General features: G+C 41.4%; 1 protein-coding gene across 25 annotated transcripts in view; it reads left to right on the top strand.

The window, feature by feature from the left end:
- rimbp2b (RIMS binding protein 2b) overlaps positions 1-26,280 on the top strand; it is an 86,931-nt gene that overhangs the window by 57,670 nt on the left and 2,981 nt on the right. For 12 of the 25 annotated variants that reach the window (XM_088299697.1, XM_088299707.1, XM_088299703.1 and 9 more), the window contains 21 exons: positions 1,443-1,493; positions 1,716-1,736; positions 3,041-3,242; positions 4,238-4,386; positions 4,753-4,832; positions 5,765-5,874; positions 5,958-6,830; positions 11,947-12,098; positions 13,453-14,118; positions 14,384-14,533; positions 15,116-15,283; positions 16,690-17,436; positions 18,385-18,493; positions 19,001-19,126; positions 20,779-20,960; positions 22,701-22,869; positions 22,987-23,049; positions 23,360-23,463; positions 24,465-24,491; positions 24,968-25,039; positions 25,561-25,695. In XM_088299697.1, the coding sequence (XP_088155823.1) occupies positions 1,443-1,493; positions 1,716-1,736; positions 3,041-3,242; positions 4,238-4,386; positions 4,753-4,832; positions 5,765-5,874; positions 5,958-6,830; positions 11,947-12,098; positions 13,453-14,118; positions 14,384-14,533; positions 15,116-15,283; positions 16,690-17,436; positions 18,385-18,493; positions 19,001-19,126; positions 20,779-20,960; positions 22,701-22,869; positions 22,987-23,049; positions 23,360-23,463; positions 24,465-24,491; positions 24,968-25,039; positions 25,561-25,695 (4,356 nt within the window). Of the gene's footprint in view, positions 1-1,442; positions 1,494-1,715; positions 1,737-3,040; positions 3,243-4,237; positions 4,387-4,752; positions 4,833-5,764; positions 5,875-5,957; positions 6,831-11,946; positions 12,099-13,452; positions 14,119-14,383; positions 14,534-15,115; positions 15,284-16,689; positions 17,437-18,384; positions 18,494-19,000; positions 19,127-20,723; positions 20,961-22,700; positions 22,870-22,986; positions 23,050-23,359; positions 23,464-24,464; positions 24,492-24,967; positions 25,040-25,560; positions 25,696-26,280 lie in introns of those variants that run through there. The other 13 variants (XM_088299699.1, XM_088299692.1, XM_088299694.1 and 10 more) reach the window with 10 other exon arrangements.

The raw sequence follows: 26,280 nt of genomic DNA, 5'->3' as shown, positions 1-26,280 counted from the left end.
ATGTGCTTTCGTAGAAGAATATTTTGTCATCACTACAACATGTTTTACTGGGCAAGATTATATGACTTGATTTGCGACCACGTAATGACTTGACTTGACTTTGGTAGCGACTCGACTTGCTTAATATCTTTCCACAGTGACTTGGGACTTACTTGAGACTTGAAGGTTCCAACTTCACTTAGTTGCGACTTGTAAATATGTGACTTCCTCCCACCTCTGCTGAAAAACGAGCCCACAGCCAAATTAAACCAACAAATATGATGTGTAAAGTGAACAGAATGCATCTGTGACGTGACACGCATTCACACAAATCTGAGTTCTAAAGCTTCCTCTTTTCTGAACTTTTCTGTTTGGTTGTCCACATTTGCTTTTGGCTCCTGCCTGTATCATCCAACAATTGTGGCATTTGTCTCATTTTGATGATGTATAGGTTGGATGTGTGTGACCTGAGCATCCAGATTGCAGTCGCGTTGGATACCTATCCAATTTATATTCATGTACAAAAGAGACCTGGGTCTGGTTTGAAAAAAAACAAAAAAAAAAAAAAAACAAATACGGAATTTCACTGTTCATATTAAGATATATAAATAACAGCTTGGCTTCATAACATGTTGATCACCCAAAAATAAATAAATATATAGTATTTTTCCTCCAAGACATATTTGTCAAAACACATGAAATTATTCAGTCGAGGAATTTCTTTCGGGGGGTGGCGGATTTTTAAGGTACTATTTTACAATTTCTTTTAGTTTTCGGGTTTTGTTTGAGTTTTGGCCCAGATTTTTGCTTTCATTATTCAACTCTCACTAAGTCACTGTAAGTGTGTGAATGTTGTCTTTTTGTGTCTGTTATGAAGTCTACCTTTTACCTGAAGACAGCTAGTGTCCATGACACTGAACATAAATGGTATAGAAAATTGAACGATGGATTTTTTTTTTTTATTAACAATGTTGCACTTATAACCTATACCATTGAGTTTTATTTTCATGAACACTTTTACAGTTTGAAAATAAACAGACTTAATTTACAAACCCGTTGGCTTATTCTGACCATGGAATTGTAACCTTGCTGCATCTAATGAGAGCCTGTAAGACCGTTATTACAAATTTTCCACTTTTATATAAATGAAATAGAGAATCATTATATTTTAGTCTTGTAACAAGTATCATGTTATTATACTGTAATTTGCAGGTGTGCCTAACATGGTCGTTAGTGAATGTATGTTTGGACTGCGACTTGTTCTCAGTATTTTTAGATTGATCAATCCCAAAGAAAACATGCTTTATTTTGTCCACTTAATTGCATCAGGAATGAAGGGAATGCTATTTGATACAAAACCTATTTTTATCCCTCATCATTATTTTATCCCTCTGCACCAAAGCGTAGAAATCAAACTCAAATCACGTTGACCTAATCTCAAGTACTGCACCTGTGTTTTCCAGGCTCAGGTTGAGGCTAAAAAGGAACATGAGGGCGCTGTCCATCTATTAGAGGTGAGCTTCTGGACTAAGGGGCGGGGCTTTGTGTAGTTTTCAACTATTCAAGCAGAGCGATAGAACGCGCAGGACAGAGCTAAACTGCCAAACAATCATCCAAGTTGTGCTCACTGTTTTTCTTAAGTTTGGGATCATTTCCATGCTGGTTTTCTATTAATATGTGCGTGAGTGATTCCTTCTCTCTCTCCTTTTTTTTTCTGTGTGGGTGTTGATGCTTAGAACCACTTGGACAGCATGCAGGTATTTCCTAATTATTTTTATTGATATCGTAATCTTTATCTTCTCCTGTGCTATCAGTAGAGGCACTCCAGTTTATTCCTTGTTCGAGTGCAAATGGCTCAACATCACAGTTGTTGCAGAAATAAATGCATAATCAGCCATAGTTTTAGAAAAGTAAAGTCTACATAACTAGGTATGATGTTTATATTTCAGAGGATTTTGGTTTTGTGAGATACCTCTCCTCGGGCCTTGCTGCCCACCCACCTTGCATTCCTCCGCCCATCAAAGCCCACTCACTCACAGGGCTCTGAAACATGACTGACACTATAAACAAGACTTCTCTTTGCATTGATCACAGAGAAATATTCAGCCAATCTACATTAATATTTGATGAAAAGATTTGACAAATGAAACTTTCATAGCATGCATTAAGCAAAAAGATGGTCGGCTGACGTCAGTGACCTCACATGCCGCAACATTCGGTACACCTGCACAATCTAATGAGATCCGATAGAAGCGCTGTGTGAAAAATGAATGCGTTTTTGAAGACAATGTTTTATTGACACCATCAGATATGGATTGATTTATAATTATAATACTTTCAGTTTGCAGTGGTGTTGAAATGCACTGCGTCATTCTGACAGATGTATACAAACATTTTGATCAGAATGCTGAATGGATCTTTGTAAAAAAAAAAAAGAAATTAATACATTTTAAAAAAAAGTACTGTGATTTGTTCTTTTTATGGATCTTATCAGATTCTTATGGTGTATCTAATGACACGTCCGGTCAAAGTAAAAGCCATAAACATCCAATACAGTGATGTAATAGCAATGCACATGATCACGGTCTGTTGCACGTGCATGTGTTGTCTTGTGCGTAGTCACCACAGGTGTATGTTGATGTGAAGCATTTCTATATAACAGAAAACATGGAACTACCTCGGGAGCATCACTGTATGGTCAACAACAAAAATCCACTTTTTTTTTTATTTCACATTGTGAAGTACAATATTGTGCAAGCAAGAAAATGAAGCTTCAGCACCTGGAACCGTTTGCCTGTTTGTTGTTTGATTTAAAAAGCATGACCTTTTTTTTCTTGTATGCATGTTAAACTGAAATGTTGTTAGACAGCAGAGGTAACGCCTGTTGTCTCTGTCCTGCACCCTCTGTGGTACAACGTACGTAACTGCTCTCTAGCATGGGGTTATTTCATATTTCTTAATTTTTCATATGTTGTGTTTCCAATCCTATTGCTCCATCTGTCTTTTCCCAATCATTGTGTTTGTGATTCACACCGGTCATCTTTGCCCCCACCGCTACCAGGCCAAAGTGCGCGAGCTGGAGGAGAAATGTCGGAGTCAGAGCGAGCAGTTCAACCTGCTGTCCAAAGAGCTGGAGAAGTTTCGTCTGCAGGCGGGGTTTGACATCCTCAGCACTGAACCTTTGACAGTGTGTGAATCTCCGACATCTCCCAACAAATCTCTGTCCCAGCTCCTAAATGGATTGGCAGCCCCCATAAAAAAAGGTCAGACTCAGTTGTGATCATTATTATGAAATAGAGATCTCAAACAGCATATTTTCCAGTCCTTTGTAAAGAGCTTTTCTTTGTGAAAGGCAATCATGCTGTGCTGTATATAAATTTGCTCCGGGCACGTCCAATGTTTACAATTTTCACTAAATGTGTCATAAATGTTGACATTTTGTCGCTTGAAAACCTCCCATTAGCAGTTGCATTAATGGGAATCATTCAGGGCATGGCTTTGTGTTGTACAGCTTAAATAACCTACATAAATAAGGGCTGTGCAATTAATCACAATTCAATGAGGATTTCTTTTATTAGACTCAACGATTACAAAATTGGTATAATCGTATACATAACATTATTAAAGTGGAATAAAATACTCATTTTACAATGTCTAATATTATATAGTGAGTATACTTGAGTTCAAAAGTTGAGCGTTCTATTGAAATATATTTACGTAGTATTTCTATTTAAATGTTACAACAGTTTTATGACAATTTATAAATGTATAGCTAGTAAATTCCAATGCACTTTCTTTGTACGAAGAAACCATAGTCTGATACATTTGCACATTTTCTATGATTATTTTAAGATAAAATGTTTAATTTGTCTGAAATTGTTCCCGTTTATACTGTTTGCTTTGTACCGCCCCAAAAAATGTTTGAATAATCGTGATTTTAATAATTACTCAAATAATCGTGATTAATAATTTTTTTCGTAATAGAGCAGCCCTAACATAAATCACATAAAAGCTCAGTTGTAGTTGGAAAATTGTTATAAATTCTAATTATTAAGTTACTTATTACTGTTTGAGGATTAGTGTGAAAGAAAAACTGTATTCGCTGTCATATAAATGCCTTACTGTATCTGATTGACTGGCATCAACTATAATTTCTAATATTTTTCTACCTTTTATGGAATTATCAATTTTTGCAGTCTTGTTTTTAGCTCTGTTGTTCAGACGTGAGGCATGATGACATACTTTGTTTGATCCACAGGCAGTGAGACTCCGACAAGCCGATCTTTGATATCGGAGTTCATTCGTCCTCTCCAGACCAGCGGAGACAAACCGGAGCTCCTCTCTGTCAAGCCAACATTCCTTACTCGCAGTCGAGGCAGCAGTTCGGCAAGGACGCTTCTCTCTGAGGTTTTTGTGTTCAGTTGAATATTGTACAGCTACGTGGAGATGCTGGGTGGTGAATGAAGGGGAGAGAGAGAGAACATAAAGAGTTTAAAAAAAAATGCATTACTCGTTCAATGCAATTCCTGCACAGAACACGCATGCACATATCCAATCCTGTTGAACGTGGGGCCCGCCTTTCTTCAGGTATAGCTCAGCAATGTTCATGAGGCAAACTGACATCTCCACAGCAGTCTAGTTTCCATATTTTGGAAGTGCTTAGCCTTTCCAATCCAGCTGTCAATTATTTGCTTTAATACTCTCCTACCCTCCGATTGACCTATTTGATAAACTTGAGAATGTCTTTCAAAGAATTGCATTTTGCTTCTCCAGATGGACAAAGAGCTCGGTTCGACCACCAGGTCTAAACCTCGGTTTACGGGGAAGGTCCGTCTGTGTATAGCTCGCTACAGGTATGTTTAAAAAATTAATAATTCATTCAGATTTTAAAGATACAATCAGCCCGTAGTAACTTAGTCATGACTGCCAAATGTATGAGCCAAAAAAAAATTAACAATACTGTAAATAGCACATCATCATTACTGCCTGTCTGCCTTCTGTGTTAATTTGATCTCTTTGACATCATCAAAAGGTTAGTCCTTGAATTTTAGAGTGGTGTAACTTGATCCCTTTTCTGTGTTGCTCATCACTTAGTAGCGCAACACAAGAGGTACAAATTCCTGCACAAACATTTACAAATGTTCCCAGTGGCCACGGCAACCCGGTTTGGCCGAAACGTTGTGAGGTCTGATAGTTTTTGACATTCTGTAAAGGGTCATGACGGATGATACATGGTCGCTGGGCAGTATATTATCATGGCAGATTGAATGAAATGCCCCTGCCAGGTCCGCATTTATATCCCTTTACCCGTGTCAGATCGTAGTTGATTAAAGCATGCCATATCAGGTCAGATCCGTAAACCGTCACATGCCGGGACACGGCGTGCTTGAATGCAAAGAAAAAGCTTCAGTGCACAGTAGCTTAGGATGAGAAAAAGCAAAAAATGGGAGAAAAGGTGCACCAAATGTGCCACAATGTGATGGCAATTTTTAAAAGGCTAATATATGCTTCCCAAGCAACTATGGACCGCCTCCAATTATTGTTAGGCTCGATTATGTACTAACAAATTACAAATACGTGGGGTCTTTCTCGTTTTTTCCCTGGTGGCCTGAAACGGGGTTACCATGGCTACCGGGAACACATTGTAAACTTTTAACTGGACCTGGAAAGTCATGGCCAGTAATAGCATAGGTAAAGTGCTCGTTTTTTTTTTTTTTTTTTTTCTTTTGGTCAGTCCATTTATGTGAATCAGGGTAAGATGTTCTCTTTTGTGCTTTTGTGCAAGTTACAATCCTTATGATGGGCCAAATGAGCATCCAGAAGCAGAGCTTCCCTTGGTGGCAGGAAAGTACCTCTATGTTTACGGAACAATGGATGAGGATGGCTTTTATGAAGGTCTGGTGCCTCATATATTTTATTCTCCACTTTCTCAATAATACCCACATTGCCAACCATCTATTTCCCATTTTGTATTCTAGGAGAGCTCCTAGATGGCCAACGGGGGCTCGTCCCTTCCAATTTTGTGGATTTTATACAGGAGGAGACAACCTCCGTTCAACACAGGGACTCAGTAGCTAAAGAACCTGGCAACCTCAACCACAGTAGCCTGGGACCTCAGAGACTGGGGCTGAGCAGGGGGATCGAGACAGGTTTAGGCAGCTTGCTGTCTGACAGTAAACACAGCTGTCTAAACAGCAGCACCAGCCTGGGCGTGGACCTCCTGGGCTCCTCCAGCAATGGGACGGGAACCTTAGATGTCAACATTGACGAGGTCGGTGAAAATATTGTGCCTTATCCTCGCCGCATCAACCTGATTAAACAACTGGCCAAGAGTATCATCATTGGCTGGGACCCCCCTGTGGTTCCCCCCGGCTGGGGCTCCATCAGTGGTTACAACGTCTTGGTGGATAAGGAGATACGAATGAGTGTCCCCTACGGGGGCAGGACTAAGTCCCTTATTGAGAAACTCAATCTCGCAACCAGCACCTACCGGATCTCCGTGCAGAGCGTTACTGAGCACGGCTTGTCAGACGAGCTCCGGTGCACAGTGCTGGTGGGAAAAGACGTGGTGGTGGCACCTTATTACCTGCGGGTGGACAACATCACGCAAGGCTCGTCCGAGCTCTCTTGGATGCCCAGCAACAGCAACTACAGTCACACCCTCTTCCTCAATGGCGCAGAGTACGACATGATAAAGGCTGGGGGGTATAAATACCAATTCTTCAACCTGAAGCCCATGACGGTTTACAAAGTGAAGGTTGTGGCACAGACGCACCAGGTGCCTTGGCAGCTTCCAACTGAGCAGAGGGACAAGAGAGAAATCTCTGTGGAGTTCTGCACTCAACCTGCAGGTGAGCTTGCAAATGAAGTCGCTATGAACCAAACACAGCGTAATTGTTCATCTAATCACTAACACAACTTTGTTTTGAAAGTAGTCCAAGAAAGTAGTACAATGACTTTAAACAAGTTGGAATGATACTTGGGCGGCACGATAGTAGACTGGTTCGCACATCCACATCATTCTCCCCGTGCCTGCATGGGTTTTCTCTGGGTACTCTGGTTTCCTCCCATGCATTGTAGGTTGAGTGGACGCTCTAAATTGTCCCTAGTTATGATTGTGAGTCTGAATGGTAGTTTGTCTTTGTGTGCCTTGCGATTGGCTGGCAACCAGTTCAGGGTGTACCCCGCCTACTGCCCGAAGATGGCTGAGGCGGGTTCTAGCACGCCTGCAACCCTCATGAGGAGAAGCGGCTTAGATAATGGGTAGATGGAATGAAAGTTTGCATCATGTGTTTGCAATATCTGTTCTTCTAATCTTTCTGTGCATGTTCCCTGAGAAGCAAAGCAAAAAAAACGTTTCATGTAACTTTTTTTTTTTATCATATTTTGCAACAACCTGTAACTTTATATATTTGTATCAAGAACTGAGATGGCTTACTATGTTTCTGACCACTACTCATTGAACTGGTACTGTTCGGCTTAGTGAAATGGAATTCGTTGTAATACTGTGAAATTACTGGGCTGGTCCCCTACCCAAAATAAAATATCGGGCAACCTGGGTATTTTTGGTAGACATGAATTATTTGATATTGTTGAAAATCTATTTTGCATTTTCTAGTTTTGCAAATTGTCGTGATCATATCTTAACTATACCATCAAAAATGTTTATGTAGGTATGTTTGTTTGTATGTTTAGATTTATCTGTTTTTGCATTTTAGTGGGATAACAGTGCATGCATAGTGGGGATGGAAATAATGACTCTGCGCTTATTCTAGTATAACGTACATTTCTCCAAACACCCAATTGTAGTATGTGAGTTGTTTAATGCCTTCCAGTTGTGAACAGCACTGAGTCTCAATGTTTTTGACGCATAGGGCGCTATTTTCATGCCCAGCGCAAGTCTTGCACATAGAGCAGTCTCACTGTGTCCATGGGTGGAATTTTTGTTCTTTTGGCATTTTTGAGGACAGGCGCATTTAGAAATGAGCATTTGTACTGTTGCGGGACTGAACACTGCCGACTTGATTCCCGGCGAATCAAAGCAGCTCCCATCATTTCCTTTAAATTCAGCGCAGGTGATGCATGTGGTCAACATGGCGGAATCATAACGGACTCGCTGGATTTTATGCAGGAGATTGGCAAGTCAAGTACGTTGATAAGAAACTGCAAGATCTCCACTTGCGGATAATGTAAAGTTGGTTGCCGCAAAGTGGGCGCTTTTACAAGAGCGCCTTCAACCTCTGATTGTTCACCTATGTATGAAAAGCCCTGAAACCCCCAACCCTCCCCCCACCTCAACCTGTCACACGCACACAATAAAAGACTGCAAACCTGATTTTGATGCAGCATTCGCACTATTTAGGTCACAGTGTCTGGTGTTTTACAAGTATTATAAATAAATAAAAGTTACAAACTAATGTTAGTGAATACATTGCAAACCTTCGTAGTCACATATTTATGACGAAGCGCGTTTCGGCTGCTGTTTTAGTCTTCCAACTACGATGGACATCTTTGGTAGCTCTTGAAGACATCTTTCAAGATTTTGCACGTGGTCTGCATTCATTGAAATGGATGAAAGTGCTTCAATTTGTTTTGCCGAATACAGATGTTGGTCATTATGTGCTGAAATGCCCAAGACGCACAAAGCAAAAATCCTGAGTTGAAATTCATTTTGTCAGGTGATATGACATGACTCCTTCTTGTGGCTGAATCTAATTCAGCCCTTAGATCATTCAGAAGCCCCAAAATTGCATTGCTCAATAGGCAGTATGTCCCCTGATTTTTATTTATTTATTTTAGTTCTTCTTTCGGGTTTCAAAATATTTACAAATGCTTAAATGGTGCAAAGTCTGCATGTCATTTTGTGTGTGCTTTTATAGCATCGTTTTACATGCTGCTTTGCACCTGCCTTTTGGGACCAGTATTTAAAGAAGCAAAATTATTTATCACAATTCATCTAAGGTTTGATAAATCTCATTGTAGACACCAAATTAATCTAGATTAATCTATAATCTACTCCTGTCAAACCATGCACAATGAAATGTGTGACACTTTGGCGCAATTGGTCGTCACAATCTTGGATGTGCCTGGATAGTAGATCACCTTCCGCGAGCGTGTGCCCCTTATTTTTTTTTTGCATGCATCATCTTTAGTAAATCAGACTCTAATTATATGCACCGTATGAGTAAACATGACAGCAAATTATTTTATCAATAACTATCGTGCATTTGGCTGATGACCATTCCAAGGTTTCTCTTTGGTATAGAAAATGAATGGATCGTTTTTCATTATTTTTCATGGAGCCAGTGTTTAAAATGATACAACGCATGAACGCAGGAAATTAGGCGTCAGATGAACGTATTTGGTGTGTGAGTGCATAAGGGGAGTTATTGAAGATGTTAGGAGAAGATGTAATTGATTGAGAATCAGGATGCTCCGCTGAAATGACAAGATGATGAATAGAGAAGGAGGCATCGTAAGAGGCGTCACGCTGTGCTTTTTCTGTTGGCAGCTGATGAGAAAACCTGCTGAGAGTTCATTGCATTATCCGTCCATTGAACAATTTAATTAGAAGCGATTAAAATAGTCTCCCTGTGCAATGAACGACTTGTTGAGGGCAACAGTGTCTGGCCGAAGTGTGTTACCTTTCAAACTCGACGTGTTTTCCTTTAACGGTTACTGGATTGGTTTTAGCAGTGGCACTTTTGAAAATGAAAAATTTGATACCAAGTGCAGCCTCAAGTTTCTTGCCATAAATTCAGTGTCTGCAGTTGAGATTAATGAAAGTAACTGCACCAAATAATTAATTTAGTGCTCTCAGGCAAGCTATTTGTTCTTCTGACAAGAAATTTAAATATCACAAGTTGAAATAAAATTATAGAACAGCTATACCCGCCGGTCTCAGGCTGTGTTTTGTCTGGGGGTGGAAATGTCTTGGCACCGCTGGTGTATCTTACAGACAAGCACTGCTAAGTGCATCTAATCACTTTCTGCTGCTTGCTCCATATTGCATGCAGCACCGATAGACTGAAAATATCTGTGTTCCTTTGGCTCAGAGTTAAACCAACAATTTGATATCTGGCTGAATTTTCATAAAGTTGGCCTTTTCAGCTCCCGCTACATAAAACTGCAATGATGTGTTACTGCAACATCATGCTGAAGCATAATTATTCACTCAAACACATTTCTTCAAGCTTTGAGAACTCACAATAAAAGCTTTATTTCTCAGCTTTATTGACCTCTATATGTTTTTATATCACCTCAACTTAAGCATTGTACTGTGAACAATGTAGATAAACGCTGGCCAGCCAAAACAATATGACAACCTGAATAAAATAAAGTTCTTTTCTTATCAAGGCAACCACAATATTAGAAACCCCTCTCATTCTGATGTAGGACAATTCTACACCACCGCTAAGTACACATAAAAAAAAAAACTTATGTAATTTAAAATGATGTTCAGTACCAGTCAAAAGTTTGGAAACACCCTCTAATTCAGTGTTTTTCATTATTTAAAAAAAATCCTGAATTACTGATTAATACTTAAGTGATGGGCATTATGAAGAAATCTTGATGGGAACATGTGTTAAAAAATGTTTATCATAGGAGAGCATGTTTTATTATTTAGATTATTTCAAATAGACATGTTTTGCCCAAATAACAGCGTTGCACAGCTTAGTTCTTCGTCGCTTCATGAGCTGGAATGACTTTCAGTTCACAGCTGTGGCATTAGCAAGATTGAGTAGTTAGCATTTCTTGACCTCTTAATGTATTGGAAATCACTTGAATGTGAGGCTGTTTCCAAATTTATGAAATACAGATTACATCTTTATTATTTTTGTAAAGGCAATAACTTTGATAAAAATGTTGTATATCTTGGATATTATTTTTCCTGGGGCGAATACCCATAGTACTGTAGCAAGTCTGTGCATATACAACACATACATCGACAATATATCATATATTGTTGCTGTCGGGTGGAAACCTTTTCCGTACGAATATGGACAATTTAATATTTAGTATTACTTAATGATAATATTTTTTTCATCAATACTATTGCTTTGTCCTCATGCGTGTTATTTTTACACACCATTAACCAATTTAAGTGTGACTGATCTGCATCGGCAATGGACAGCATTGATAAAATTAGCCTTTATTAGTCAACAGTACTTTCAAGTGATTTTATATCTAACCTAGATGAAAATGACATGATGAGATGCATGTGCAAACTGCACAGGTTGGATATTATTAGAGCTTGGACTCACACCTAACATCCACAATTGCTATTCTTATTGACATTGACGGCATAGTAAACTGGAATGCGTTCATTTCCCTTTTGCCAAAAATTAAAGTGATAGTCCAACAAATGTCAAAATCCAATTTGTGCAAAATGCTTATTATGCACATACAGGGTTTGTGCTTTATCTTTATATGTTTACAAATCCATATTTACTTTATCATTCAAACTAATTTGGAGTGTAGCCGATACCGACACATTGATGCTGTGGATCAACCCATGAAAGGGTTTTCCTTTTTAGTTGCAAACTACTTAATTTACCCTCCACGATCCTGCACCGGGCGGCATGGTGGCCTCACAGTGAGAGACGGCAGCGGTCGTGGGTTCGATCCCGGCTGCGGCCATCCTGTGTGGAGTTTGCATGTTCTACCGGTGCCTGCATGGGTTTCCTCCGGGTACTCCGGTTTCCTCCCACATTCCAAAAACATGCATGGCAGGTTGATTGAACACTCTAAATTGCACCTAGGTATGAGTGTGAGCGCGGATGGTTGTTTGTCTATGTGTGCCCTGCAATTGGGTTGTTGTCATAAAAAAAAAATAAATAAAGTGTTACTTTATTACAGTGGAAAAACTATATTTGTCGCAGATCAATTCAACTCTTGAGGAGCGGGGGGGTAAATAAGTTAGTTTCATCTTTTGTGATGATTCATCTCCTTTCTTGTGGTTCCCAGGGCCCCCTCTCCCTCCACAGGAGGTTCAGGTCCAGTGCGGTCAGACGCCCGGTGTTCTGCAGGTTAGATGGAAGCCCCCGCCGCTGACTACAGCTGGTACTTCCAACGGTGCCAGTGTAATTGGCTATGCTGTATGCACAAAGGGACAAAAGGTACCAAGTTATTCTTGTGTGGCAACGTGAAATGTTTAGTAGTGCTCTTTTGCCATCTTCTGGACAAAGGGAATAATGTGAATATCCAACCAAAATAACATTTAAAATGACCCTCACAAGTCAGTACGTTCATCATGTATATGTTTTTTTCCACAGATGACCGTGACCAAATATAGCTATCTAGGTTTCATTTTTTAAAAAAAATGCATCATTTAAAAAATTTATATTCATTAAATGAAACTTATACACAACTCCAAAAAATTTGGGATCGTTGGCTTTCGGGTGTAATTTCAGGATGAACCCAAAATGCACTGTAAACTTTACGGTTGAACTGTTCAGAGTCTCCGATCTGTTTGCGCAAGTTGTGGTTCTCGAATAAGGAGCTGGAGGACAAAATTCACGACGGCTGTTTGATTCATTAAAATGTCCAAGGATTTATGCCTTTTATGTGGCTGTTGCAGTCCCTCTGTATTTGTGTTGCATCCTGCTTACGAAACGCTGTGACACTCTAAGAAAGCTCAGTGGCCACTTCTTTTCCAGTAACTTCTGTTTGAAGCTCAGAAATGGAAAGGTAGGTACTGTTGATCAATTCTAAGGCGGGGTCTTTTGAACAACATGATTAAGAGGACTGCTTAAATACTAATTCTAATCGAACCAGGAAATGTATCTTTTGTTAATTTAACATTTCAGCTCCTTTTATTGAGGACAGCAGGTTGTGCAAAAAAAAAAAAAAAACTAAATGAATAAACTCTCAACTGAACTTTATTTGTACGGTGCTTTAAAAACAACCACAGCTGCATACAAAGTGCTCTAGAAAATAAAAATCAGTCATAAAAATGCTGAGTCACAAGCCAAGTAATAAAATGTCGTTTAAGACGAGTTTCAAGGATGGACAGAGAGTTACACAGAAAACGCTCAATTTGCTTAACCCTCGGTACCTTCAATAGCATCTGGTCCGCTAACCTGAGTCAGGTGGAGGAGCTGAGAAAGATATGTTCGCTCAAAGCCATTTAAATATTTAAATACATGTGAAAGAATCTTAAAATGTACAGAGAGCCATTGAAGGAAGGCCAAAATTGGAGTTATGTGCTCCCTCCTTCGAGCTCCAGTTAGGAGGCGAGCAGCAGTATTTTGGACCAACTGGAGACCATTGAGGAAGGACTGGCTGACTCCAAAAACAAATGCATTACAGCAATCCAACCGAGATGAAACAAAGTCATAGATTACTGTTTGTTGTGAAAGGAGATGCTTCACTTTAGCCAACTGCCCAAGATAAAATAAAAGATGGATTTAACAACAACACCATTATGTACACTAAATTGCTGGCGCTGTTGTTGTTTTTTGTTTTTTTCAGATTGCGGAGGTTTTATACCCCACAGCAGACTATGTGACAGTGGAGTTGAACAGAATCCAATGCCTGGAGGCCAGGGAGGTGATCGTAAGGACTTTATCAACTCAAGGAGAGTCCCAGGATTCACCTGTGGCCTTCATTCCGCATAATCTATTAGGCTCTCCTCGTTTGTCGCATCGAACTTCTGGGCCACCACACACTTTGCCCCACCCACCGTCTCATCCAACTCTACCCCAAACACATCCTCCTTATCCATCCACATATCCGCCGATTCATCCCCAGCCACAGGTGCAGCCTCTATCTCGGGCCCAGCCCCACACGTTGCCCCACGCACAGACGCACTCGCAGCCCATCTGTCACTCTTTGCCCCACGCCAATCCTCAGTTCCAGCGCCAGCCCGTGCCCAAATCAAAACCGCTTATAAGTGCCAGAGAGCCAGAAACCAAAGAGCACGAGGCGAGCATGCGGCCCGCCCCACCCTGGGAACGCTGCCCTTCCCCGCTGCCTCCGATGCGCGGACCCAACCTGGAGCCGCCGGCCTTCCAAACACGGCGTTCGCCCTCTCCTCAGAGGATCCTGCCGCAGCCTCAGGGAGTCCCCATTCCCAACACTATCGCCAAGGCCATGGCCAGGGAAGCTGCCCAGAGAGTCTTTGCTGAAGGCAACCGGGTAAATATGATCTGTTGAAGTTTCTTTGTCAATCTGCAACTTAATTATTGGCTAAACTACACTAGTAGGAAGGCACAAGGTTAAAACCTTGTTCAGCAACCGTTATAATCACATTTCTCAACTTCCCTTGTCACAACAAAACAACTCCAGCATGAAAAGGCAGTACCTACATACATATGCATGACCGAGCAACCATACAGAACTCGACAAAGAAAGTTGTTCAACACAAATCACATAACTAACACAGCATGATCTGAAATCTCAGGTGGAGAAGAGGAACATCTTCAGTGAGCGTGGTAATGCCCTGCAACCGCTTAACTCTGATGATGAGGAGGACGGTTACGATTCTCCTCACGCAAGAAGACAAGGGGCTTCGGTGGATGAATTTCTTAGAGGCTCTGAACTGGGCAGACAGGTATTATTACTACAAGTGTTTCAGTGTTTAGAGCTCACTCAGTCTCAGCCTAGGTTTTTGATTACCATGACAACAGGTGTCTTAACTCGGGCATGTAATTAAGTGAGCGGACTCAGTGGTGCCAATTTTTTATATCCCCCTTCGCAATATTTGTTTAAAAAGCAATGACCATTAAATGTTGTCACTTTACTAGTAGATATATCTGGAGTCTTTGAAACTGCCTCTCTATTTACACCTGCACAAGTAAGTGGCACATGCACTGCCACAACTAGCTAATTTAACCATATACTGTACACATTTATGGAATTTAGCCAAACAATTGCTCCCAGACACACTTTCAGCAAAATATCTACTTGGTGGTTTACATTCCGACTTGATGAAGTTATATTCAATTATTTTATTGCAGCAGTTCACATAGCTACTTGGGAGTCTCTACATTCTGTCCTGCAAATTATCCCTGCTAAAAAGATCTGCACACTCAAATGCAAAATGTCATTTCTACCGACAGCAACTTGTGTACACTGCGGGGAAAGATTAAGAAAAATAACAATAAAAATTCTCCTTTTTTATGTTTCCTCTCAGCACCATCATCATCACCACCACTACAGCCACAGTGAGGAGTACTACACCGAGAGCAGCCGGGGATCCGATCTGTCCGACATCATGGAGGAGGACGAGGAAGATCTTTACTCTGAGATGCAATTAGAAGAGGGCCGCAGGAGGAGCATCAACTCTCACAACTCTCTAAAGGTACAACTGAACACCTCGGGTGTGTAGTCACTGAGGGTAGGTGTAGGGTGGGATGGTCGGGTCGGGTAGAGGCTGGTCGGCATCACCTTTGCAAGGTTTTTACAAGCAGTGGCATTGCCTGGCTGAGTGCGACTACCTTAGTTGGGCTGAATTAACCCTGCCCTCCCCTTCCAGTTCTGCTTAATGCAAGTCTGAGCTCATGAGAATGGCTGTGTACACAGTACATACAATATGTATAGCATGCTACCAGATGGAGGCTGACTACTAAAATGATGTGCATTTCTGGGTTGCTTTGCATTTTTGATGCGCTTTGTGTTTTACTAGTTTAAGACATTGTTGTGATATGCACATAGCGATATACATATGTAAACGCATATCAGCAAAATGAATCCAATGTATAATTGCAAAGGGTCATGGCATATCATGTGCACATGGGAATCTCATTTAAGTGAGCACTTAAATGTAAATATTCACTTTGGCTCATGTCTGTCATGTCTTAATATTTAATTTTTACTATTGGCTGTGGCTGTCAGTGCAATTCTGTCTTCATTTGATCTGTGTGGATGTAAAACCATACTGGTCACAAAATGTCAAGTTTACATGCTGTCAGAAGTGCTCCAACGTTCAAATCAAAATGTAGTATAATATGAAATTCATGAAACGTATTCATCAATGTACTTTGTGTTAATTTCGATATCAAATGTCATCATTGTTTTGTCATTGCCATTTACGTGTACGTATATAACTGTTGCAGAGGACATACCCTTTTCTTCCAAAAAATACTTCCAGCCAGTTAGAAAAAGGAAGTGAAAGCCATTTACAGTACACTTACGCTAAACAAATTCCAATGACTAGAGTGAGGTAGTCCATTGCTGTCTTTTACAACACAAGTGGAATTGCTTGTAATTATCCCAAATGTAAATGATTACTAAACATATGCAGACTGTGTTAAGTAGCACTTGTACGTCCTCGGCTTTTCATTGCTTTCTGGCTTATTATTACGACTGATTTCTTTTTTCTCTATCCCTCACAAGTAAACGCACCATCCTTCTTTTTTTTTTGAGCATTTCACACTTTCATGAGCAAATTTCCCTTTTTTGAACCTCCATTAACCTCTGTGTCCATGTTGTTTGTCAGCTATCACTACATCATTTCACAGATTCCTGTTCAGAGCATGCCGTTTCCTCTTGTCACGGAATGAGACTGCATGAGTTGCTTTATTGCCACAAATAACTAATTATGTCTTTATTTTGTCTTTCCCCCCATTTATTCTATTCACGTTGTGTTGTTTCCTGCCTGTGTTAAAACCTTCAAACACGTGTCAACTCCCCTTCCAAAACACTAAACTGAACCTTTTGAACTGATTCGCTGAACTGTGAAAACGTGTGGAACTTTGCCTTGTGGAGGCGTATTACAAGCGGCAAGACCTTGCTGAGGAAAGAGACTGCTGGGACCTGCAGAGGGAGGTAGTAAAGCAGAAGTCGCTCCGTAGCAAGCGTCTTCACAGCATCCCGGAGGTGGAGGAAGAGACAGACGGTGTGGACAACATGGGCCAGCGCCTGCGCTACGAGGAAGGCAGCCGGCCGGGAACAGCGCAGACTGCACGGAGGACGTACAGCCGTGACGGTCACAAGCACAACCGTGTCACCTCCAGCAAGGGCCTTCGCCATCTGCAGCGCCAGCGCTCTTCGCCTCGCTTCGCCGACATCCGCTACTACTACAATGCGGACGACCGTATCCCGGGTCGGCCCAACCGCCAGAACACCAAGAGTCCTGACAGTGGATTGGACTGCGGTAGTGAGGAAGAAGGATCTCTGGGCAGGAGTCATCGAGGTTACTACACCCATGGAGCTCCCATGCGCATCATCCACTGTGAAGGTCCCGTAGAACGGCGAGCGCTAGCCATGGGCCGTAAGAGAACGTTGACACGCCAATGCAGTGTAGAGGAGGAGTTTGCTGACATTTCAGTGAGCTCCGCAAAGTCAGTCCACACCGGTGACTTTAAAAACCGGGAACACTTTGGGCCACGGAATTACTCACGGCAGGGGCCCCTGAGTGAGGCCAGGCTGAACGAGCTGGACAGAGTCTATTACAGTCCTCACAGGGAGCCTAGGGCCCAGTCTTTGTCCAGGCTCCACTGGGACCAATCGCTGGTGTGTGACTCACACTTTCTGCTGTACTTTACAATCAGCAAGCTGCAGCCATTTTTCCTTTTTGAATGTTGTGTGTTTTTTCGTCATTCTTATCTCTCCTCCCATCATTTGATGGTTTCATCTGATCGCATTTCATGGTTGGTCTGATTTTTATGTTGTTTTGTGGAAGTTACTTTGCTTGTTCTCTGACTGACAGGTGTTTGTTTTTATATATACAGACAAACTTTTATTTACCTAAAGACCATTTTTAACAAGTTTTGAGTTGTCATGTCTTTCGGGCTAACGGCCCCATTTAGAGGACAGCAGTTGCTACACTGCTTCACCGTGCTAAGTGTTGTTAGTTTACGCCTCCTGTCTGTTGGCGGCTTTAGTCATATTTCATGACTTGTTAGTGTTGCACCAGAACTATGCGCTCAGAGCTTTAATGCAGAATCTCATAACATAGACGCACATCCGTTCCTATCCTCCAGTAGTTGCTAATTATGTTAGTCCACCTAAACTCTTTTTACGCTTATTTTGGCAAAACACAAAAAGAAGAATCCTTTTTTGTAATGATGTAGGGTATTGGTTGTCACGGTAACCATACTCAAGATAAAGTACTTATTTTCTGCAACCCCTTTGTGAATATTTTGTTTCTTGTCATGGGGCTGACATGCACAGAACAAAACAAACCAAACAAATGGTCTTTAGTTGAACATGTGGCCCTACTAACCCCGCTCCATGGTGCTATGTTGGGGCTTGATATGATTTACTTGTTTCTGTATTGTTTGGATTTTCTATAATTTAGCCTTCCTAAGGACAAATGGACTCGATCATTTGCTCTTATGGCTTTTTAGTTGTTTTGACAGACTTGTGGGATGTTGTTTTTTTTTTTTCAAATGCCAACTTTTTCCCCATGATGTAGATAGCTTAATGTTGTGTAACCGTTTGTCTTTTCTTATTCTAAAGCTCATTGGAAACTCGCCATCTCATGGAAATGCCAACCGTCTGGACCATACAGGGCGGAGGCCGGTTCACATCGGCACCCCCCCTCAGCGACGGCCCATCCCTTCCATTGGTTAGTGAGGTCACCAAATGAGGAGACGTCCCATCCCCACCTAGACGGCCACTGATGTCTGTTGCAATCAATACCATGTGTCTCCCTTCCTCATGTGAGCCGAGCTGTACCTCGCTTCCATAGCGCATTAACATCACGTGGCCCCTTGATGTCGGGTGTCTGCATACCCCGTAGATACAGTACATCGTCATGAGCTGGACTGGCCAAAAGTTCATGTGCAGTTTTGCAGGAAAGTTACACCCCTTAGCTGTGTTTACAGTAGTTGAACATATTTACAAGTCGTCCCTGCAACAGTGCAAGCATTGCTGTTTTACATGACTCAAAATGGAGTCTCTATTGCCTAGTGTTTTCCACTTTCCCAACGCTTCCTTCACCTTAGGACTTCTTCATCCAACTCTCCCAGCATGATTGGATGGGCCGTGTGATGGAGCAGTGTGTGCGCGTGTGCGTGTTTGTGTGTGTGTGGAGAATCTCTGACCATAATGCTGTGATTGGTGTCTTCTATAGAGATCACCATGGACAGTAACAGTGAGGGGAGTGAGGGGAACCTCTCACCTGTCAAGGACGATGTTTACTATGGCAGTGTAGCTCGGCGAAGGATATGGCCATCTTTGTCCTCAGAGGATCAATATGGTATGTGGCGCAGCTTCTCACCAAGGCTTCCGTTAGTTCATTTACCCCAACTAACTTAGCATTATGGAATGAACGGTCAGGGAATGATTGGCCACTTCACTTTACATAGCTTTCAATCCCAAGAAAGCAAAACCCTCCCACTCCTCCGAATCACCCTGCATTGCAATACCTCTGAGCACGAGTTTGATACATTGACTTTTTTTTTCTTAAGTATGCAGATTTCAATTGCACCACAATTCAGTGACATTAAAGTTTAGTTGGAGAGTGGATTCACACCTAGTCATCATGAAACACTATACCATTTTAGATTATTTATCATATGCTGCAACCAAGGCACACAATGCAGTGTATTTGATGTCTGTGTCGATTCTCAGTTATGCAGATCAAGGTATTCCGCAAAGGTTGAAACAAGGCAACTGGCCCGTTCTTTGTTGAAGACGTTTTAATTTGAATTCAAAAGGCTTCTTCAGTTCTCCATTTTAGGTGTGGCACCCTTACTCACTTATGGCTCGATTTATTAGTGTGTTTCCTGGGGGTGGCAGGCGGAGTTGTTGCCCATGGTGGTTAGTGAAATCCGCATCCTGAATTCCAAACAATCATTCTCTGACAAACCAGCCACATATGGGACCACCACATTCCACCTTGTGTTTGTCTTCAGGCTTGGGGGAAGAAGGGGGGCTTGTCTTCTCTTAATGGATTTGACAAAGGCCCAGTTTGTTTACTCACAGGTTACTAGGAGCCTTCCAGGTGTGAAACTGTGGAAGGGAATTTTTTTCTGCTCTCCAGTGGGTGGCCGGAGACAAAGAGAAGGTACTGCTCTGGGTGCATGGGTTTGCTGTAGACCTCAATATTGAGGTATGTGTGTGCACCGAACTATTCCAAAAATGGCAACTTGTCCTCTTTGAAGTCTACCCATCTCTTCTTTCTGGCCACCGAGTTCATGTGTTCAGTAAACAAACTTACTTTGATCTATCATGAACATGCCTGAACCAGTTGCTGGGCTTAGATGGAAGTAGTCCTGTGCTTTTCTTTCCACTTCTTCCATTTACCTATTGGCCACAATGCAAGAAAATGTCAATTGCCTTGATTCAGCCTTTGCCAATTAGGGTATTTAAAGTGTTTTTTTTTTTTGTGTCTGGAATGAGTGTCTGCTGCCCTTTTTGCTTCCAGTTGTTTTCACACAAGCATGATATTACCAACATTGGATGAAGGAATGCTTTCCTCATTATGTCCAAATCAAGGAAGGCATGCTTTTGACTTGCCCTTTGTGAGATAAGGCAGTGAAACAGCAATGAGCATCCACGCTTTGCTTCTTGTTTTGTCCTCATCCTCATCATCATTCGGTTTTCCCTTCACCCGAAAGCTGATTAACGTGTTTTTTCTGTACCCAGTGATGTCACGCACACAGCTGAGCAAATGTGTGAGGAAAGAGTCAAGCTTGCAATGTAAAATTGCAATGTAATTGTTGTTTATTCTCAAATTCGGATTGAATTAATTAAAATCATATTAATGGCATTTGGCTCTTTTTGCAGACATGCATTTCATGTCCTCCCCTGTCAGCTCTAACAGACATCTTCTGCTCTCATTGCCACTGCAGCCCTTGTGGCTGTTTAAGGCTGGAAGTAGCAGCAGAGGCCTCCTCTCTGTTTCAGACAGCTATGGCGGACGCAGGCATGGGCGGTCGCGCCGCTCGTTGGATTACGTTGAGGAATCGGAACCGGACGAGATGACACGTGTCTTTGTGGCCCTATTTGACTACGACCCGCTGTCCATGTCGCCTAACCCTGATGCTGCTGACGAGGAGCTTCCTTTCAAGGAGGGCCAGGTTATCAAGGTAAGAGCTTGGCCTGGAGATGCTTCTGAGATCCACACATCGTTAATACCAAAATCTCACACTTTGTGTTGTAAATGAAAATTAAAGAAGTATTCCAAATCATTATAGACAAAATGTTAAGTTTTCACTGCAAATAATTGCAAAATTAGCAAGTGTCCCTTTAACGGCGGCTGGAGTTCACTGACTGCAGTACACTTACTCATGGGAACATTTAGGCCACCACTAACTGCACTTTATATCTGCTATCACTAAAACATATCTAACTGCACTACTGTAAATGTATTTTTTTTTTCTATAATATATCTTTATTCTATTGCTAAGCACTTCTAGGCAGATGCAAACTACATTTTGTTGCTCTTGACTCTGTTGTGTGCAATGACAAAGTTGAATTCTATTCTATTCTTAGCCGCCGCTATGTCTTTTCTCGTCACGAACTTTTAAAGACTTAAACTGATGAAAAACCTCATTAATTAGAAGGCTACATTATATGAAGAGTTCTGAGTTCATTGTGAAGCTTTTTTTTAAATTTAGAATCGGAATCACCATTCGCCAAGTATGTAAAATACAAGAAATATGCGTATTAAAAACAACTATGATAAGACATGACATATAAGTATAGAAAGTCTTTCCGTAATGTAATTGTGCAGTGGTAGTACTACAGCTGTGAAACAATTTGGAGAGTCATAAGAGCAGAGATAATGTTATCCGTGTTGCCATACACACAATATTATGACGTTAGATAATCATTGCAGCGTATTTGAAGTGACCAGTAGCAGTACATGTAATGTAACGTAATTTGGGTGTTCAATTGTTTAGAAAGTCCTTAAGCATTTTAAAGTGTCAGGACTGTGGCATATTGATCGACGACAGTTGTTCAAGTATGAAGAGAGCTGAAGCTACAATGACCCATGCCGCAATAATGCCCACAGGGATGTGCAAACGTATCCAAAGTGCTACGAGAGAATTTCAATCATCTGTTTAGGGAGTTAATTTCCAGAGGGAAGAAGTTGTTTAAATGTCTGCTGATTTTGGTGTGCATGCTTCGATAGCGCCTAGCTGAGGGAGGACCTGGAAGATGTTGTGGCCAGTGGGTTGGTGGTCCAGAAACGTTTTGCGTGGTCTCAGTTCTTTAAGTCCTCAAGAGTGGATCGAGGGCCACCAATGTTTTTTTTTTTTTGAAGTCCTAACTGTATGTTGCAGTGTGAGTTTGTCCTTTTTTTTTTTTTTTTTTTTTTTGCTGCATCAAATCAGACTGTGATGGACGAACACAGGACTGATTCGATGACTGCTGTATAGATCTGTCTCAACAGCTCTCGCGGCAGGTCGTGCTACCTCAGCAGCCTCTGGAATTACATCCTCTGCTGGGCCTTAGTGTTCTGGGCATGGTCAATGAGCTAAATGTTTGTTGGGCTTGGTAGAAGGTTTACACCCGTGGCCTCGTTGTTGCGAGGTGAAACGCATGAGACTGGAATGCTGGGTGCACTGCCAAAAAGGAAGGAAAAGAAGTTCATAGGGTGGTGTCCAGGAAGAGGTGAGGAATCCCGAGCATCCCTGGCCGCTAGCATGTGGGCAGGAGGAGAACAAAAGAGCCCCATGGTAAGGGTTGGTCCTCACGCCATTTTAGGCAGAAACCAATGAACCCTTTGAAGGTGACGACAAGTATCTGGAGGCTTGTGAAGATGTTTGAACTAGCAATAATCCCATGCGTTCCCTCCATTTTCATTTATCTTTTCCCTTTAGGTGTTTGGAAATAAAGACACGGATGGCTTCTACAGGGCAGAAATCCGAGATCGAGTGGGTTTGATTCCTTGTAACATGGTCTCTGAAATCCAAACAGAGGACGGTAACATGATGGGCCAGCTACTCAAACAGGGCTTTCTCCCACTCAACACTCCTGTGGACAAGTTAGGTAAGGAAACGTTGTCCACTGTACACCACGCTGCTTGTTTGATTCTCTGCTGCTGATCCTTCTCCTTTATTTTTCTCTCAACTTTTCCCAACTTTCATTTTCTTCTTTCCTGTGAAGTAAACTGTGATCGTTTCAAAGATGGACGCGCAATAAATCGCAGGTCCAGAAAGTCCAAGCGAGGTCTGTGTCCTGCTCTCTGCTTGATCTTCTTACATGAGACTATAGTCATCCTGCCTGAAGCTGAGCTGAATTTGTTGACATCACTTAATACTTTTTGAATTTAGAATCAACATATTCTTTAGGAAATAATGGAAATTGAATTATCAGTGAAATTATTATTTTTGATTTTGATTATGATTATGATTTTTTTTTGTCGTTCAAATGACATAGCAGTAGCATTATTGATACTTACTGACATTGAGATCAAAATTTACAACCCACTAGAAATGTCTCACACTCTTTTTTTTTTTTTTGAACGCCTCGTTTACAGAGAGGAACAGACGGAGTGGTCGTCAGCATCCCATGTCAACCCGCAGAATGGTAGCACTGTATGACTATGACCCAAGAGAGAGTTCCCCAAACATTGACATTGAGGTACTGTCCTACTACACAGTAGCCAGCATCTTTGTGGAATTAAAAAGAAAAAAATGCAATGATCACTTTAAACACCTGAAGAAATAAATTCAGGAAAAAGCCGTTTGACTAATACACATGACCTATTCTGCAGCACACACTGTTCTTCTCATGAATAATAAGCCTCTTGCAGATGTCCTCTGCGCATGCGTGAAAATCAAGGTGAAAAAAAGAGAGGCTAACGAACAAAAAGCTTTTTTGTATGACAGTATATAAGCATATGCCTAACTGTACGCTTTAAAGCTTGCAAGCATTGTTCAAAATGCTTTAACCCTCATGCGACAAAACGGCGAGCGCATTTTGCAAAGACGAAAATTGTAAGTTTCTTGAAAACATTTTGCTCAAACCGAGAGGCAAAAGGAAGTGACAGTGAAACTCAAGAGCAGGGGTGGGCAAACTTTTTGATTGGCGGGCCACAATGGGTTCTAAAATTTGACAGAGGGTCTGGACCAGGAGCAGATGGATGGAATGTTTTGGTAACCTCACCTCATCGGAGGAAAAAAAAATACATTTAATTTTAAATGAAAGTGAATAAAAGCATTACAACAATATATATATGTCTTTGAAAAAAACACAGTATTTAGAAAATAAAACATTAACAAGGTTTATTCATTTAATTTTTTTTTAAATTCGGCGGGCCAGATTAAAACGTTTAACGGGCCACATATGGCCTCCGGGCCGTAGGTTGCCCACGCTGCTCAAGAGCGACACGACTTGCTATCAGCCCGATAGAAAAACATTTTCAAAAGGAATCGATTGGTCCCTCTGGTTAGTAGTGTCGCCACAACGGTATCAGACATAAGGGTGCCAAGATGTATTTATCAAATGACAGTTGTAATATCACAAGTCAATCTGCCTTTAGAAAGGTTCGGGCAAAACATTTTGCAAACTGTTTTTTTCCCCCATCCCTTGGTTTTTACTTACTCTCACCTTTCTATTGGCACTCCCACCCACCGATTCAGTATGAGGGCAACAGACTAGATGACGAGGTGAGTGAGGGTGAGGAGGATGCATTGCTGTCTGCTCTGTGTGTGTTTCCCTTCTTTAAGTGTTGGGCTCCAAAGGAGATGGTGGCGTTCACAGCTCTGAGTCCAGGGGGGGGCACTCAAACAAATGCCTGAGCTAGCGTGTCCAATCCTCACTGTGGTCTTTGTGTCAACTTGTCTGCGACATGCCTTCTTCATACACCGCATACCGTACTATGACTGTTTGGCTTGTTTGTCCTACCGGAAGGATGCCACAAGAAGAGATGTCACCGGTGTGCAGCCACCCTCTCTTCAATAGTCCCAACATATGTTTCCGGGTACTCCAGTCCAATTGACACTGGTGTTCATTAATGTGATGCTTCACATTAATTTGAAGGACACACATAGCGCACCCCCCTCCCCCCACAAATAGATGTGATGTTTGTACGAAGTCTGTTATGACAGAAGTATTCATGTGTTCTGATTTTTCATTCTGACAGGCTGAATTGACTTTCTGTGCTGGGGATGTCATCACAGTTTTTGGGGAAATAGATGAAGATGGTTTTTATTATGTAAGTAGCAGTTTTTTTTAATCATCTATTATTGATAATGACAGTACATTTTTACAGTTTGACATAAAACATATTCAATCTGATCAGAGAGGAAATCGAACCAAATACGTATACATTGTGAAGAATTGTTTGTGTATAAGTGAGTGACTTGACTTGAGTGGCTCTCATCATGATGCTTTTCCACTGACAAAGCCAAGTGCAGTCCTACCAGGTAGTGCGTTCCCACCAAGACACTACATAAATGTCTATTGCTTTCTCACGTGATAGTTTTTAGTTATAGTTCATGCCAAGCCTTCTCCTTGTGGCTCTCTGGCTCCCTCCACTGGTTGAAATGCGTAACTTGAACCTCCTTAAATGCTGAAAGCCATTAGTACATTCATTAAGGTAGTCCCAGAGCTGGGCACTTGACCCTTTTTTGCAGCAGGAAATGTATGTATGGTAGATTGGCGTTGTTAGTGTGAGGACAAAGAGCTCACACGTAGCACACAAATGAAAATAAGTGTCCATCCTTGTACTCTTAGGGTGAGCTCAACGGACACAACGGTCTTGTTCCGTCCAACTTTCTAGAAGAAGTGCCTGATGATGTCGAGGTTTTTCTCACGGACTCACCATCGCGATACCCGCAGGACACTCCCACACGGATAAAGACCAAAAGGGTACATGCTCCTTCGCTGTACTAGGCCTGCCATTACGTTTGCTCTTCTGCTTCCGTTCCTTCTCCCCCCCTTTACTTTGTGTGTGTGTGTGTGTCTCATTGGTCAAAGTGCAAGGACATTTTGGCTGATGATGTAAATAGATGTGTACGATCAATGACAATAATAAAAACTTTTAAGACTTATACTTGGCAGAACTATTTTTATGTTTATGGCAAAAGCTCTACAATATGTAAAAGTGTACATTTACATATACATATATAAAACATTTATACAGCATTTTCGATTAAAGTGTAAACTTTGTAATTGTTCTGTTATGTCTCAAAAAATGCAGTTAAACACTTTGTTTGAGCAGATTCTTTCTGATAAGAGTTTGATTTATTAAGAGATGAACACTTGGTGTTTATAGGCTAGGCCAGCATGATTTAAAAGTTCACGTGCATGAAATTTTCAACATTTTAAAAAGTCACTTTGGTACATGCTTCTGAATGTCTTTTTGGGGGCTGGTTGAGTTATTGCTTTCTTATATGTAGCCCTGTTACCGTTGGAATTATTTTTTTAAACATGATTTTTCTGGTGTAACAAATA

Source organism: Idiotropiscis lumnitzeri, chromosome 1, assembly GCF_059441095.1.
Source record: "Idiotropiscis lumnitzeri isolate Australia: NSW breed Sydney's pygmy pipehorse chromosome 1, RoL_Ilum_1.0, whole genome shotgun sequence".
NCBI classification, from domain to species: Eukaryota; Metazoa; Chordata; class Actinopteri; order Syngnathiformes; family Syngnathidae; genus Idiotropiscis; species Idiotropiscis lumnitzeri.
This window is presented reverse-complemented; position numbering and strand designations above follow the sequence as displayed.